The sequence below is a fragment of the Camelus dromedarius genome, chromosome 6 (genome assembly GCF_036321535.1).
Source record: "Camelus dromedarius isolate mCamDro1 chromosome 6, mCamDro1.pat, whole genome shotgun sequence".
Taxonomy (NCBI): Eukaryota; Metazoa; Chordata; class Mammalia; order Artiodactyla; family Camelidae; genus Camelus; species Camelus dromedarius.
In genome coordinates this window covers 89,097,082-89,110,958 of record NC_087441.1, presented here as the reverse complement: position 1 = coordinate 89,110,958, position 13,877 = coordinate 89,097,082, and the positions used below count along the sequence as shown (strand labels likewise).

Below are 13,877 nucleotides of genomic sequence, written 5' to 3'. Positions count from 1 at the left end.
AAGAAAAGCATGTGGAGCTTCCATGACTCCTTTGGATGTGCCACCTTCTAACAACATCCACATATTCATCAAGCCAGAAACTCTCTGAACCATTTCAGTTAGGTTTTATTTATTTTTTAATGGAGGACTTCTTAGGTAGATATGGTTGAGTAAACTATTGGTCATTGGTGATTAACTCAACTTTCATCTCTTCTCTGCTCCCCAGTGGTTGGAGCATCAGGCTAAATGTTGCAACTTTCTAATAACATTGATTCCTCTAGGAACCAACTCCATTGAAGTGATCTAGGGGCTTTACAAAATCACCTCATTAACATAAACTCAGTTGTTGTTGAAAGGTGCTTGTTATAAATAACAAAAGACTCTCCTTTCATCTTTATCAGTCTGGAGCTATTTTAGGAATTGAGGACAAAAGACCAAAAGTTACAAGAAAAATAATTTCATCTCTCTCATCACATAGGGTTTTAAGAGCTATATACCAGGAATAAGGACAATGATCAAATTTGTGTTTCTTATTATACATCTCAATATCACACACCCATAATATCTTGTCATAGGTGTCTGCAGGTCATTCTCCCTGGAGCTTTCCCAAGCAATGCCCACTGCTTCTCCCTGCCTAAGATCCAAATAAGGGAAAAGATAACAGTCCTTCAGGCAGCCCATGAGATGTCAGAACATTGTAAATGCAGCCTGCTCTGCTCTGTTTATTTTGAAAAAGGGAATTGGAAACTCAATTGATGCCTTAGATAGTCTATTTTATATATTCACTGGTAACCTCTTGCTCTAGGCATCTGTGGAGTTGTCTCTCCACATTTTTCCTTGAGAAATACCTGCTGCTTCTTTCCACCAGATATCCAAGTTTTACCACCACCTACCCCTTTGCCACCCTTCCCTGAGTTTCATGTGAAGTGAAACAGAGACCTGAAGAGGCAGCCCTGACAGGTTAGAACATTATAAAATTCCCTCTCTCTGAATCAGGGGAGGGAATTGGGAAATGATTTGCCACTTCCTTAAAGACCTTACCACAATGGGGACCGAGGGCAACAGAAAAACCACAGAATTTCCTACCATTTTGAATGAGGCTGTTTCTTGATTTGGTATTTGGTTGGTTGCTTTGGACCTTTGACTGTTTTATGGAACTACTGTAAGGTTATTCTAGCTAGTATTTTGGTTGTTGTTTATATCTCCTTGGGGAAACAAGAGCTTAGAGTTTGCTATTCTGTCATTTTGCTCAAGTATGTAGAATTTCAATCCTTTCTCAATGACATTCACTCAGCCTTTGTGAGAACCATTTACCTCATTTCCAAAGTAGTTATGTTAATTTCTAACTTTCAGTCTCTTGTGAATATCAGTTTAGCTGGATATGTAAGTTATTATCAAAGGGCTTGGTATATTGTAGGCCTTCAGTGCATCATAACAATAACTTTAATTATATTATTATTTTGAAATAACAGTTTGGAGAGTGATATTATATTATTTCACTACCAATATCATGAGAGACTTGAGGGAATGATGGGGGAAAACCTCTGCAGTATGCTAATTCTAGGTTACATTTTGTCTCATGGAAAGCACAGAACTCTTACTTACCTTATCCTAAGTTGATAGATGCTTTGTATAAGTCTGAGTTAGAGAATGACTTTATAATCTGATTTCCACTAAGAAGCTCTTCTAGGTTGGCAGGTTGCCATGGCATCCAGACCCAAAATGATGGACCCCATTTGTCTGCTGGAAAGTGTCAAGGTGCTTTCAGTGAACCAAAAATCTCTGCAGATTCTTGGTGAGATTTCTTTGCCAGTGCTGGTGGTGGCCATTGTAGGGCCGTATCATACAGGGAAATCCTACTTTATGAACCATCTTGCAGGTCAGAATCATGGTGAGTGTTGTACTGGGTCAAGGACCAATTGCTTGATTCTAGCAAATACCTCAGCTTCTTAATTTTTGTCCTGATCTTGTGTAGGGAGAACCAAACTTCTATTAACATATCAACTTTCCACTCCTATTTCTCACTGCTAAACCACTGTCTTACTGTAATTCATTATCATATTGTATGTTTTATTCCTGTAAAGCAAAATTTCTCCTACCAATTCTCACAATCCTACCTTATTTTACATGCTTAAGCACTGGACTCTTGCAATTGTGTCTACTTGCTCTTGAAACACATTTTGCTTTTTTATGGACTATACTCATCAACATATAAATGTGTTCAAATGTCTATAATCTTAAAAATATTTCCTGTATGTCATATACTACTGTGGCTAACACCTCTCCCCACTTTTGAAAAATTTGTCTGACAAAAAATATAATCTTGATATTTTTCCCACCTTTTTCTCTTCCCATGTCTGTCTTCAGTCCATTTCTCTCTGGCTTTGAACCTCACCGTTCTTTCAAGATACTCTTGTTATGGTTATCAATGACTTCCATTTTGTCTGATTCATGGATTCCCCTTTGCCTCTATGTTGAGCCCTTGCTTGGTATCTTTATCACAATTAATGTTCCTTCCTCCTTGAAACAGATGACACACAAAGTAGGACATTCTTGAGGAAACGGAGAAAGCACCAACTCGTAAGCTGGGATACTGACATTCCAATAGATCTGACTCTGTAGCCCCTTGGTTGTTTAGATTATCTGCTCTAACTGAATGCTGCTTTCTCCCCTCTCCTCACAGGGTTTCCTCTAGACTCTACAGTGCAGTCTGAAACCAAGGGCATCTGGATGTAGTGTGTGCCTCACCCACGCAAGCCCAATCGTACTCTGGTGGTCCGTCTGCACAATTAGAGCCTGGGGGATGTGTGAATAGTAAAGCAGAAATTCACAATTAAATCCTTTTTATTCTGGATTTTCCCCTTATCTCTCCATGGTCCTAGAAATTTTACTGCTTTAATCTGTAAAATCTAGAAATCAATTATAGTAAATAAGGCAAACTATGTTTTGTTTGAATCTCACTTCTAGGTAAGTTATCATAGTGTCTTAGATAAATTCTTTTATTTCTTGGCACTGTGTGGATGACTTGATTACATTTAGTAAGTCATTATTGAACGGCTGAGTTCCAGGCCTTTGGACTTAGCATTGTAGATATCAGTGACCAAAGTAAATGTCCTGCCCTAAAAGAGTCTTTAGTTCAATTGACAAGACATTATCTGCAGTCAGATTTAATACCATGTAATTGGGAAAGAAGCAGGCTGGAGAGAAGAAGAATTTACATTGCATTGCAATCCCCAATTTCTGGGAATTTCATGGGAGCTCCATGGCTGGATTGGATTTTTTGAGTTATCCTGATTTTGGGACAGGGGTGCTGATACATTTTTGAAGAGCTGCTCCAGAAGCCTTTCTAATTAAGAGGGCTGACACCTGAAGACTGTCTTCCACCAGCACTCCCAACAGCTGGGGGAATAAGTGCTTCAGTTTTGAAAGGCAATCCAGGCAGCACCTTACTGGTTTTGAGAACTTACAGTTAAGCATAACTAAGAAAGAGGAGACGTATCAATCTGCGAGTGAGGAAAAATTTCTGATTCACCTTCTTAGCTACAAGGTGAAGAGTGTATTTGAGGGTTGGATTTTAGAGACAGGTTTACATTTTCTATGATGAAGTTCATCACCTACTCACAGAGTGTTCTGGAAATCTGTGAGACACCTCTGAATGTGCAAGTTCTATAAAAGTAAGTTTTGTCCTACAAGAAACATTTTAAAATGGATTTTTGGTGTTTTAGCTTTCTGCTAATGGGTGAAATGAACTATCCCTCCTTTCCCCGTTTTGAGATTTATTTGGAAATAGTACCTACATTTTTATAGCTCTGTCTTTTTTCTCAACAGGAGTTAGAAAGTCTTCTTATTTTTAAAGCCATATATCAAACAATGATATAATCTTGCTGTTGAAATAATTGTTTGTCATAAATGCTACTTCTCCTTATCCTAATTGATTATTTTTAAAAACTGGGTTTTGGGGAAAGAAAGTAATGAATAGACTCTTATCCCCCCAAACACCCATTTAGAATCTTCTCAACATAAACCACAGTTTTTGCATTTACACTGGGAGCAACTTTACATGCCATTTATAATAAAAAAAAACTATTTCCAGTTTATGCCATCATTTAGACAATGCTATGATTTATACAACTTAGCCTGGGCTTTAGGGCCCTTGATTAGGCTTCATGAAACTCACCTTAACTTCTCCACTTGCCCTCTGCCCTCAAATGACTCTGTTCTAACTACAAGACCCCTGTCTTCTCCCATCTCTAATTTTGTTTCTCTGGGTTTTCCTGTCTATGGGATCACCTTCATTTCTTCAGTTCCACATTTACCAGTTCTTTAATATTCAGCTCAAGACATTGAGGAAGCTTTCAGATCACATATTCTTTCTCCAAATTTCATAGCTCTGTTCTTCCTTGATAGACTTCTAAATTTTAGTTTTCTGTTATAGCTATAGGTTTCACTGCTTATATACATTACTGAGAGTAAGCCTTTTACAGATACTTCTAACTTTGTTGCACTTACTGTTATGGATGTTTGTCCACTGTTTTGAAATAATCATGTTGAAAGAAAATTTTCATTTTTAGCATTGCTTTTTTAAAATCTAAGAACAGTGGGGGATATTTAGTAGCTTCCTGCAAGTATTTATTGATTGCATATAATTTAAATACCCAGTTATGCCAACTATGGTGTATTTTATATGGACTCTGATTAATAAATATATGCAGAATGAATAAGTGCCCACACTCATCACTGAATTCCTAATTACACAACAGGTACAGTATTAGTTTTTCTGTATATGTTATTTTACTTTATCCAATTGAGGAAAAAGAAAGCACTGTGAACACTAGAATCCTTTTATATATGAAAAATTTGCAAACACAAGAAATGTCTCTGTAATTGTCAAAGTTGATATCTGCATTTACATCTGTCTTCAATTTCTTTGCATGGTGAGTATGTTAGCTGAAATAATAAATGAAACCATGATTGAAGAAGTGTACAGATGAATTTCTAATGTAGGGGTAAACTTCTAACTCTCTTGTTCTAATGTGCTTTCTAGGATGAGTCTAAGAAGGATTCATGGATCTTTGCCCTGGCCGTGGTTCTCTGCAGTAGCTTTGTCTAGAACAGCATGAGCACCATCAACCACCAGGCCCTGGAGCAACTGCAGTATCCTTCCAGGTCCTGAACCACCATGATTCACTGAATTCATGGGAATGAGGATAGAGTCAGTCTCTCCTTTCCTGTCATTTAGTTTTCTTGGTTGGAGCAGAGGGGACCCATGGCAAAAGAGTGTGTTTATAATATTTTTATACTAGAGAAATGTGGGAATTGTTGGTAGTGAGTTTTTTTCCCTAACCAAATGTTAGTTATGCGACAGAGCTTGCAAAACATCAGGGCAAAGTCCTCTCAAACACCTGATAGAGTAGAAGATTCCACAGAATTTGTGAATTTCTTTCCAGAATTTATCTGGACTGTATGGGATTTCACCCTGGAGCTGCAGTTATGTGGTCAGCCTATCACAGAAGATGAGTACTTGGAGAATGCCCTGAAGCTGATTCCAGGTATCAGAGTATGGCCTGGGCAGTGTACGGTCCGATAGAGTGTGGGATCTACTAAACAATATCCCTCATCTCTGTGATTGCATTTGTATTTGAGACTAAATCAAAGTCTGTGGAAATGGTGGCTGGAAAGTGGGTTGCAAAGATCTAGGGGCTACAGTTGAAGTTTACTCAAGAAAAGTAAAGTGTAAAGTGAAATTACTCAAAATCAATTTGTTTTTTATACATCTTTAAATTTAGCATCCAGATTTACATGGGTGATGAAACATTCTAAAGACTGGACACTGTGTTTCCTGTTCCATCAATTTTTCTCTGTTGAAGAAAACAACTAATCAGCTAATTGTTAGACATAAAACTGCAGTGAAAAGCTTATCTAATGAACAAAATATAGATTTCACATATTATTCTTTTCAAAGAGGGCTAGAAAACTTTCTAATCCTGTATAATTATATCATCTACAAAATGACTGTATGTTCTAAATAAACCTGAAGAAGTGACTGTCTTTACAATCTATGCCTTTTCAATAATACTGACAATTATTAGAATATTCATTTTACCTTCCACATCATAGCTTTCTCCTAATTCCCACATGTTTACCCATGAATTAATTACAAGGTAAAAAATTATTTTCATGGGTTACATTTCCAAGGATGTGTGTCTATTGAAACCTTGAGAGAAATATCAATCCCAATTTAGTCATTCTTCCTTTCATGTTTCTATTTATGATTTCTCAAAACAGCTATTAAGAAATTGGCTGGCAGGAGAGGACTAGATATAAACATTTACCTCAAAGAGTTTATAGATTAGTGGTGATACCTTAAAATTATATTTCAGGTACATTTATACTTCAGAGGTTTTTACTAATAAATACATAACACTGCATCAATTATTTTTAGCATCAAAACAGTTTTTCTTAAATAATGAGGATGTCATTCCTAATATTCCAATTACTGTCCATGATCCCTTGTTTGTAGCTCTCCTTTTTGGTTCCACATCTCAATTCCTACATGAGGTTGAGTTGAGCAGAAAGTTTCATGTGACCTTTCATCCTTTTAGCTGCTAGTTAAGCAAACACATCATAGACAACCACTCTACTATGTGCATGTCTGGAGAGACCAGCCATAGGTTTCCTTTACTGGATCAGATGTCTCCCTAAATTTCTCTGCAGTTATATCATTGGTATAAGTCTGATGTGCAAAGAAGTATTGAATGTCTATGTTAAAAGAGTTCTATGTGTAGAAATGGCAAAGACACACAAATCCCTGCCATGAACACCTGTAATCCCTTCGCCTCAAGACTCTACACACTCTAACCCCTGTTTTTCTGTCCCTCAGGGAAGAATCCCAAAGCCCAAACATCCAATCTACCGAGAGACTGCATCAGGCATTTATTTCCAAGATGGAAGTGTTTTGTCTTTGACTGGCCAACATAGGAAAAAAAAATTCTAGCCAATATTGGGATGGTATCTGAAGACCAACTGGATCCTAAATTCCAGGAGCAAACAAAAAATTTCTGTTCTCACATCTTCACTGATGCAAGGACCAAGACCCTCACAGAAGGAATCATGGTCACTAAGAAAGGTGAGTCTCTTTTTCCCATTTCCATTGGGACTGCTATGTGTTGAATATTTTATATAATGTGCTTTCTAGTATTTTTGTTTGATTCTATAAAGGATTCTGATTTTACAGACTTTTATACTCCATGAAGAAATCTGTATAGTTTATAATTATCTCACTTTGGGGGATTTACAAATTCCTTCCCCAAATTGCAACTTTTGTCAATGATATCGGTGACTCCCACTTATCTGAAAACATCCTCCACTTAGAATATAATCACTCTCTTGGTGTAAAAACAGAATACTGCATGTTTTCAAAGGAAGTCCTATACAATAAGTGTTCTTCACAAGGAGAATTCAAAAGATATTTTGAGAATTTAGAGTGGTCCAAAAATAAATATTAGCCCATAAATCACTGAAAATACATTCAAAGCCTCAGAATTAGGAATAAATTAAACATGGTACACTTTGCCTCATCTGTCTATCTATGTAATCTATATTGCTTTCAATTTTTGAAATGAGAAACTGTATTTTCCAGGTAGCCCCTAGTATGTTAGATAGAAGTAGATATTAACTTTTTTAGTCCTGTGGCCTGGAAAACCATAAAAATGAAGAGTCAGTAGGAAAATGAAGGTGATAATAGTAGAAGGAGGTAGGGGTGCGTGTGTGTGTTTGTGTGTGTGCATGTGTATATGACCCTAGAAGCATAGTCTCAGAATCCTGGAGCCATTGACTGATAACTTGATATTTAGCCCCTAAATTTCCTGGCTTCTTCAGGGCTGAGGACTCTGGTTGTGACCTACCTGGATACTATCAATAGTGGAGCAGTACCTCGCTTGGAGAACGCGGTGACAACTCTGGCATAGCTGGAGAACTCAGCTGCCATTCAGAAGGCAGACAACCACTACAGCGAGCAGATAGCCCAGCGAGTGAGCTTCCCCACAGACATGCTGCAGGAGCTGCTGGAGGTGCATGCTGCCTGTGAGAGGGAAGCCCCTGCAGTCTTCATGGAGCACTCCTTCAAGGAAGACAAGCAGGAGTTCCAGAGGAACCTTGTGGTAATCTGTCTTAGTATTTACTTTATGTCGCCTCCCTTTGAAGAATGAAGCCTAGAAGTGTTGTTACCGGTCCCATGGCTCATCTCTCACTCAAGGATAAAGTAGCCCATGTTCTCATGAGGGACAGAGTTTCAAAGGACTACATTTCCTTCTTTTTTGACTGCCAGAACTCAGGCAGTTTATCTGGAACTCCCTTTGACCTTCAATGAAAAATCAGTATAGATATCCTCTTGAAATAAATACTTCTGTGGATTCCAAGCCTGTCCAGAACACCCAAGACATTCTTTAGCTGGCTTCTTTTTCTGTGAACACACTCCTATGGCTGGGAACCAAAATTTCTCTTTTCAGATCCACATCTCAGGCCACTTTCAGCTTAGGTTGTTCCTTGTTGTATCTATCATTGAAGACAGCATCACTGAATGTGGCAGCTTCAAGGAACCAGAGAGATTAGGTAATGCAACTCCAACAGCTCAGATGAAATACCCAAAGGAGGTTAGGGAACTTCCCCATGGTCTTCCAGAGTTTTCAGAGCTGTGAATAAATCAAATCTTGTGACTGCTGTTTTATTACATGTCCTCCAACAGAATACTTTTCTCATGAGGAACACAGTTAGACCAATTCTTCTACCAGATCCTTTGGAAATTTACTTCCTCTGTTCCTTGCTTCTGGTGACAGCCCTCTATCTTTCTTCCCTCTAGGAAATCATAAAGAATAAGAAAGATGATTTCTTGATGCAGAATGAAGAGACATTAATCAAATATTGCCAGACTAAACTTGATCAGCTTTCAAAGACTCTAATAAAAAGTATCTCAGCAGGAACTTTCTCTGTTCCTGGAGGTCATGAACTCTACAGGAAAGCAAAGGAAATTATTGAAAAGGAAAATTACCAAGTGCCCATGAAAGGAGTGAAGGTGAGGAATAAGGGAAACATGGGGAACCTACAGAATACTCAAAGGGGTCTCCTGAAAATCTGAGAGTGCAGCTCCATGCATGCATAAAGAGAGTGTATGGGGCCATTCAAACAGCTGTGGCTTTTAAGGTTCACTGCATGCTATTTATTCCTGAAGAGAGTACAAATATCAACTCCCAAACATGAGTACAGATTTCTTAAATCCACAAGAGATAGAACAGAAATTATTCATTTTTTTTACTCAACAACATATTTGACGAGTTGAGCACTGACAAATTACAAGTCAGTCTTTGTACACAAGGATGATCACAAGTGAGACAGGAAGTCAACTACATAGGCAAGCTATAACACTCAGGAAAGAGCTACTTAGGTGTTAGAAACAAATATAATAATAATAATAATAATAATAATATAATAATTAATAATAATGATAATGATAATAATGATAATAATAATAAACAATAATAATGCAACTAATATATATTGAACTGCTGTTTCCTATAGCCAAAATGTTAAGCTCTTTCCCTAGACTCTTTAACTTAATCTTTCAAATAGCATTAAGAAGCATCTACATTATCAACATTTTAAAGATCTCAACTGAGAAGCATAGGCAGGTTAAAATAAGTTGTCTAAATTTATAACCAGCTAGTGGCAGAGGAGAACATCAGCACAATTTAGAGGTACTATTTCACACTGGGAAAGCAGATATGTAAAAGCACCAGAGATTTGGGGTTTGTAGAACTGAACATGATTCTGATAGGCTGGATTCTAGAGTGGGGAGAAGGAAGTAGCACTGGGTAAGAGACTGGAGAGAGACAGGTCACTCTAAGGAGCTTGGACTCATTGTAAGGAACCACTGTGGAACTTTAAACTTGAAGCAAAAGTTACATGGACTTAGTTGTCTTTGCATCACTAATTTCCCTATTGGAAATCTAATTTCTGTGCTCCTCCTTGGTTCCTCAGGCAAATGAGTTCCTCCAGAGGTTTCTGCAGTCCCAGATGGCACTAGAGAAATCCTGCAGGCAGATAAAGCCCTCACTGATGGGGAGAAGCCCAAAGCAGGTACAGGGTAGGGCTGGGCTCACAGTGGGATGTGTATGTTCTTGCAGTGCCCTCTGACAGGTGTGAGAGCAAAACTTTTCCAATACCGGAGCTTCCTTCCTTTCTGTGGAACAACCTTGCTGCATCTGGAAACAGCAAAGGGAACTGTGGTTGGACGCCAGACAGGCAGAGCCTTTTCTCTCACATTCTGAAGTGTGTTCTCGATGGTGTGGACATGGGGTTTTGGGGGAGGACTTCAGAGATTTCCTACCTCACTCTTTAATTTGGTTTGGCCTCTGAGCTCAGGAGGGTGGAGGTCAATCCTTGCCTATTTTTTTCCCTCTCTAATACCTTCCTGGGGCAGAAGAGTGGACCTGGAAGGAGACAGCTGAGAAGGAACAGGAGCTGCTGAAACAGAAACTGCAGGAGCAGCAGCAGCAGGTGGCGGCTCAGAAGAGAAGTCTCCAGAAACACATAGTTCAGATAATGGAGAAGATGGTGAGAGAAAGAGAAAACCTGCTGAGAGAGCCAAACAAGATATTGGAGCATCAGCTGAAGGTGAATCAGGCTGTGGCAGTAGTAGAGCTTGATAGCTTTGCCATGGTACCCCAGGAAGGGATGGGTGAAGGTTACAGCATGGTCATGCAGAGATCACAAGTGCATCTACTGCTTGTGATTTATTAAAACCCTGAAGCCTTTGAATCCTTCCAAAACCTTTAAATTTGGCTCTGTAAGTAGACTTTGGAGACTTCAGGATGAGTATTCCCCCCTCTACTCCAAGCCCTCAGAGAATATAAATAGGGTTGAATAGCCATTTAGAGAATTTTAAAATGATCTCACAGGGCTTGATTGAACAGATATTCCAATTATGTGTGTTTAATATGAACAACAACTAATATGCTCTACCAAGGTCACTACCTTTTACCAGGAGACCTGCTCAGCCCAAGGCCCTGAGGTAGATCTGTTCTGACATAAAACTACCAGAAATGTCCAGACTTAAAAACACATAGAAATGATAGATTTTACACTTGCTGCATTGCCTCCAGGTGTGGACAGATCCCCAAGCTATCATGTGGCTTGGAGGGATTTCTCTCATTGTTCATCTGAACATGATTTATAAGAGATTTCTATAATTTAGGGGCCGTGTGTTTATAACAGATTTCTATAATATGGGTGACAGTGTCATCCTGAGTGGGACTGAGAATTAGTGCAGTCAGACCAAGGCTACCTCTCATTTGCATTTTTTGACTGGAAAATATTACATTTGTCCTCATGCCAGGCTTAGCCTCCTGGCAAAACCCTAAGGTATATGAATATTATTAAGGCTGTAAACTGCACTTCTTCTTAATATTTCGGTCCAAACAAGGAAATATTCCTTGTTACAAGAGTCTCCTTTCATGATTAAGAGAGAACAATTTTAGGAATAAAACAAAGATAGTCTGACAAAGTTTTAAAGTTTGACAAAATGTAATCCTTGAAAAAATGGGAGATTTAAAAAGTTTTACTTCCTTCCTCATTTTTTTTTTTTAGGTCCAAGAAGATCTGTGTACTGAAGGATTTAGAAAGAAATGTGAGGAGATGAGTACAGAGATAAATCATTTGGGAGAGAGAATTGTTGATACTAAAAATGATGATAGTTCCTTGCTTGCACAAGCCTTGGACAACCTTGGCAAAAGAATCGCTTCGTTATTGCCTGCCCCAGCTAACATTCTTGGTAATGTTATGAAAGTAGTGAGCTCACTATTTAAAAAGAAGTAGCTCTCCTTGTAAAGAAATCAGATATATAATATAATATACATGTATGTTCTCTGGCCTATTTCTGATACGCATGCTTTTCACTTTCATCCAGCAATTCTTTAAATATAAAAAGTGATTTCTAGAGAATACTGATGCCTGGCCCACATTAGATAGAATAAATGCATGGACAATTTGATATAGTGTGTTCAGTTTTAGGAAATATATATGCGTGCAAAATAATATATATATGTATGTACATATATACAAGAGTTTCACTGAGGCTTCAATTCTAATGGCAAAGGATTGGAAACCACTTAATGCTCATTTATGTAATTTGGTAATATATATTTTGCATGTATTTATACTAGAATACTATGTTGCTAGTAAATAGATAGTGGAGCTCTATTTGTATAAATATAGAACAATCTGGAAGATAGAATGTAGAGTGAAAAAAGAGGCACAAAACAGTTTGTATAATGTGTTCACCGTAAAAAAAAAAAAGGCAATTATTTTGGGCACTCATACACATGTATGTAAAGTACATTTCTGGAAGATTCATTAGAAACTGGTATCATTGGTTCTTCCTGGAGAAGACAGCTTGGCATCAGGGATGGAAAGGACACATGCTTTTCATTATATACTCTATATTTTCAATTTTGCAAAGTTAGCTTGTGTTATTTCTCAAATAACAAAGAAAACAAACTACAATACTAATAATTAAAATAGTAAATGGAATGTGAATAAATGGAATTGCTCATTGCTTCCAGAAATGACATTAGCCTGCTTAATGAGGGGTATAAGACTAAGATCAGAATACTAGAAAATAACGTTTGCATCCTAATCTTGTTTTTGCTTTGGCCTTGGTTTTTAATCCCTTATATTTGCTTCAAAAATAAGGTATGAACTTTCCTGTTACCCCTTGAAATCTCAACAACAGTAACCTTTACTTCATAGGTTTCAATTACACTTTTACAGTGTTTAGAAACAAATTATTAAACACTAAGAATATTCACTGGTGAGAGGAATTCCCATCATCGTTAAGTTCAGTGGTGGCATCTCTGCTGTTGGCAAGTACAGAAGGGGTGATGCACCACTGCAGAAATGGATGCCTTCATAGTAATGGGGAATGAAAAACCCAGACACACAGAGGCCAGGTGTTGGCATTTAAACATCAGAATTCAAGTACATACAATAAGAGTAATGAGCATCGTGGTTTGTCTTAGCTCAGGCTGCTATAACAAATTACCATAAACTGTGTGGCTTACAAAACAAACATTTATTTCTCCCAGTCCTGGAGGCTGTAAGTCCAAAAGCACTGTGCCAGCATTGTTATTTTCTTGGTAAGGGTCCTCTTACAGCTTTACAGATGACAAGGTTCTTACTGTATCCTAGCATGGTGAAGAGAGAGAGACAGAGAGAGAGAGAGACAGAGAGAATGAATCTCATGATTCTTTGTTATACAGGCACTAATTAGATTCATGAAGGCCCCACACTCATTATCTAATCCCTCCCAAACCCCATTTCCAAGCACATTGGGACATTGGTATTTGGGGTTTCCTCAAATGGACTTTGGAGAACACATTCAAACATTCAGTCTATAATTTGGTTGGAGTGGCAGCCAGCAGACCTGACCAGAGGAAATTCTGAAGATGGCAAATAAAACAAGGTGTCTGTAGAGAAAAAAAGAATGGGGAAGAAACCATTGGAATCAAGGATATTTATAGGAAGCTGAGAGGTAACATTGATAAAAGGTTATAATCCGTAGCCTTGGTCTAAACCAATTTCAGATGATGGAACTATCACCTGGAGGGGAGGGCAGGATCCCAGGAGAGAGGACCTTGCAACTCTGGGATGAGGATAAATGATAATGATTTTCACAGTGCCTCTCCTAGGGGACCTCTGGAAATGTTCTTGGATCCATATGCTGGGAAATGAGAATGCCCAAACACTTCAAGGACTCTCAGAATCAGGATCCAAGCTAGGAGTGATGCTCAGATCCTGAAAAGACATCACAGTCTCCCTGTTAGAGGTACATGACATCCTGGTATGAA

General features: G+C 38.2%; 1 protein-coding gene across 1 annotated transcript; it reads left to right on the top strand.

The window, feature by feature from the left end:
* The first annotated feature begins 1,683 nt into the window (after positions 1 to 1,683).
* LOC135321568 (guanylate-binding protein 6-like) lies at positions 1,684 to 11,929 on the top strand. The gene is given in 8 exon segments (XM_064487105.1): positions 1,684 to 1,870; positions 5,427 to 5,536; positions 7,947 to 8,138; positions 8,837 to 9,049; positions 10,012 to 10,057; positions 10,060 to 10,110; positions 10,454 to 10,647; positions 11,620 to 11,929. Coding segments are annotated over 8 exon segments (1,221 nt in total). The 3' UTR covers positions 11,848 to 11,929.
* The last annotated feature ends 1,948 nt before the right edge of the window (positions 11,930 to 13,877 follow it).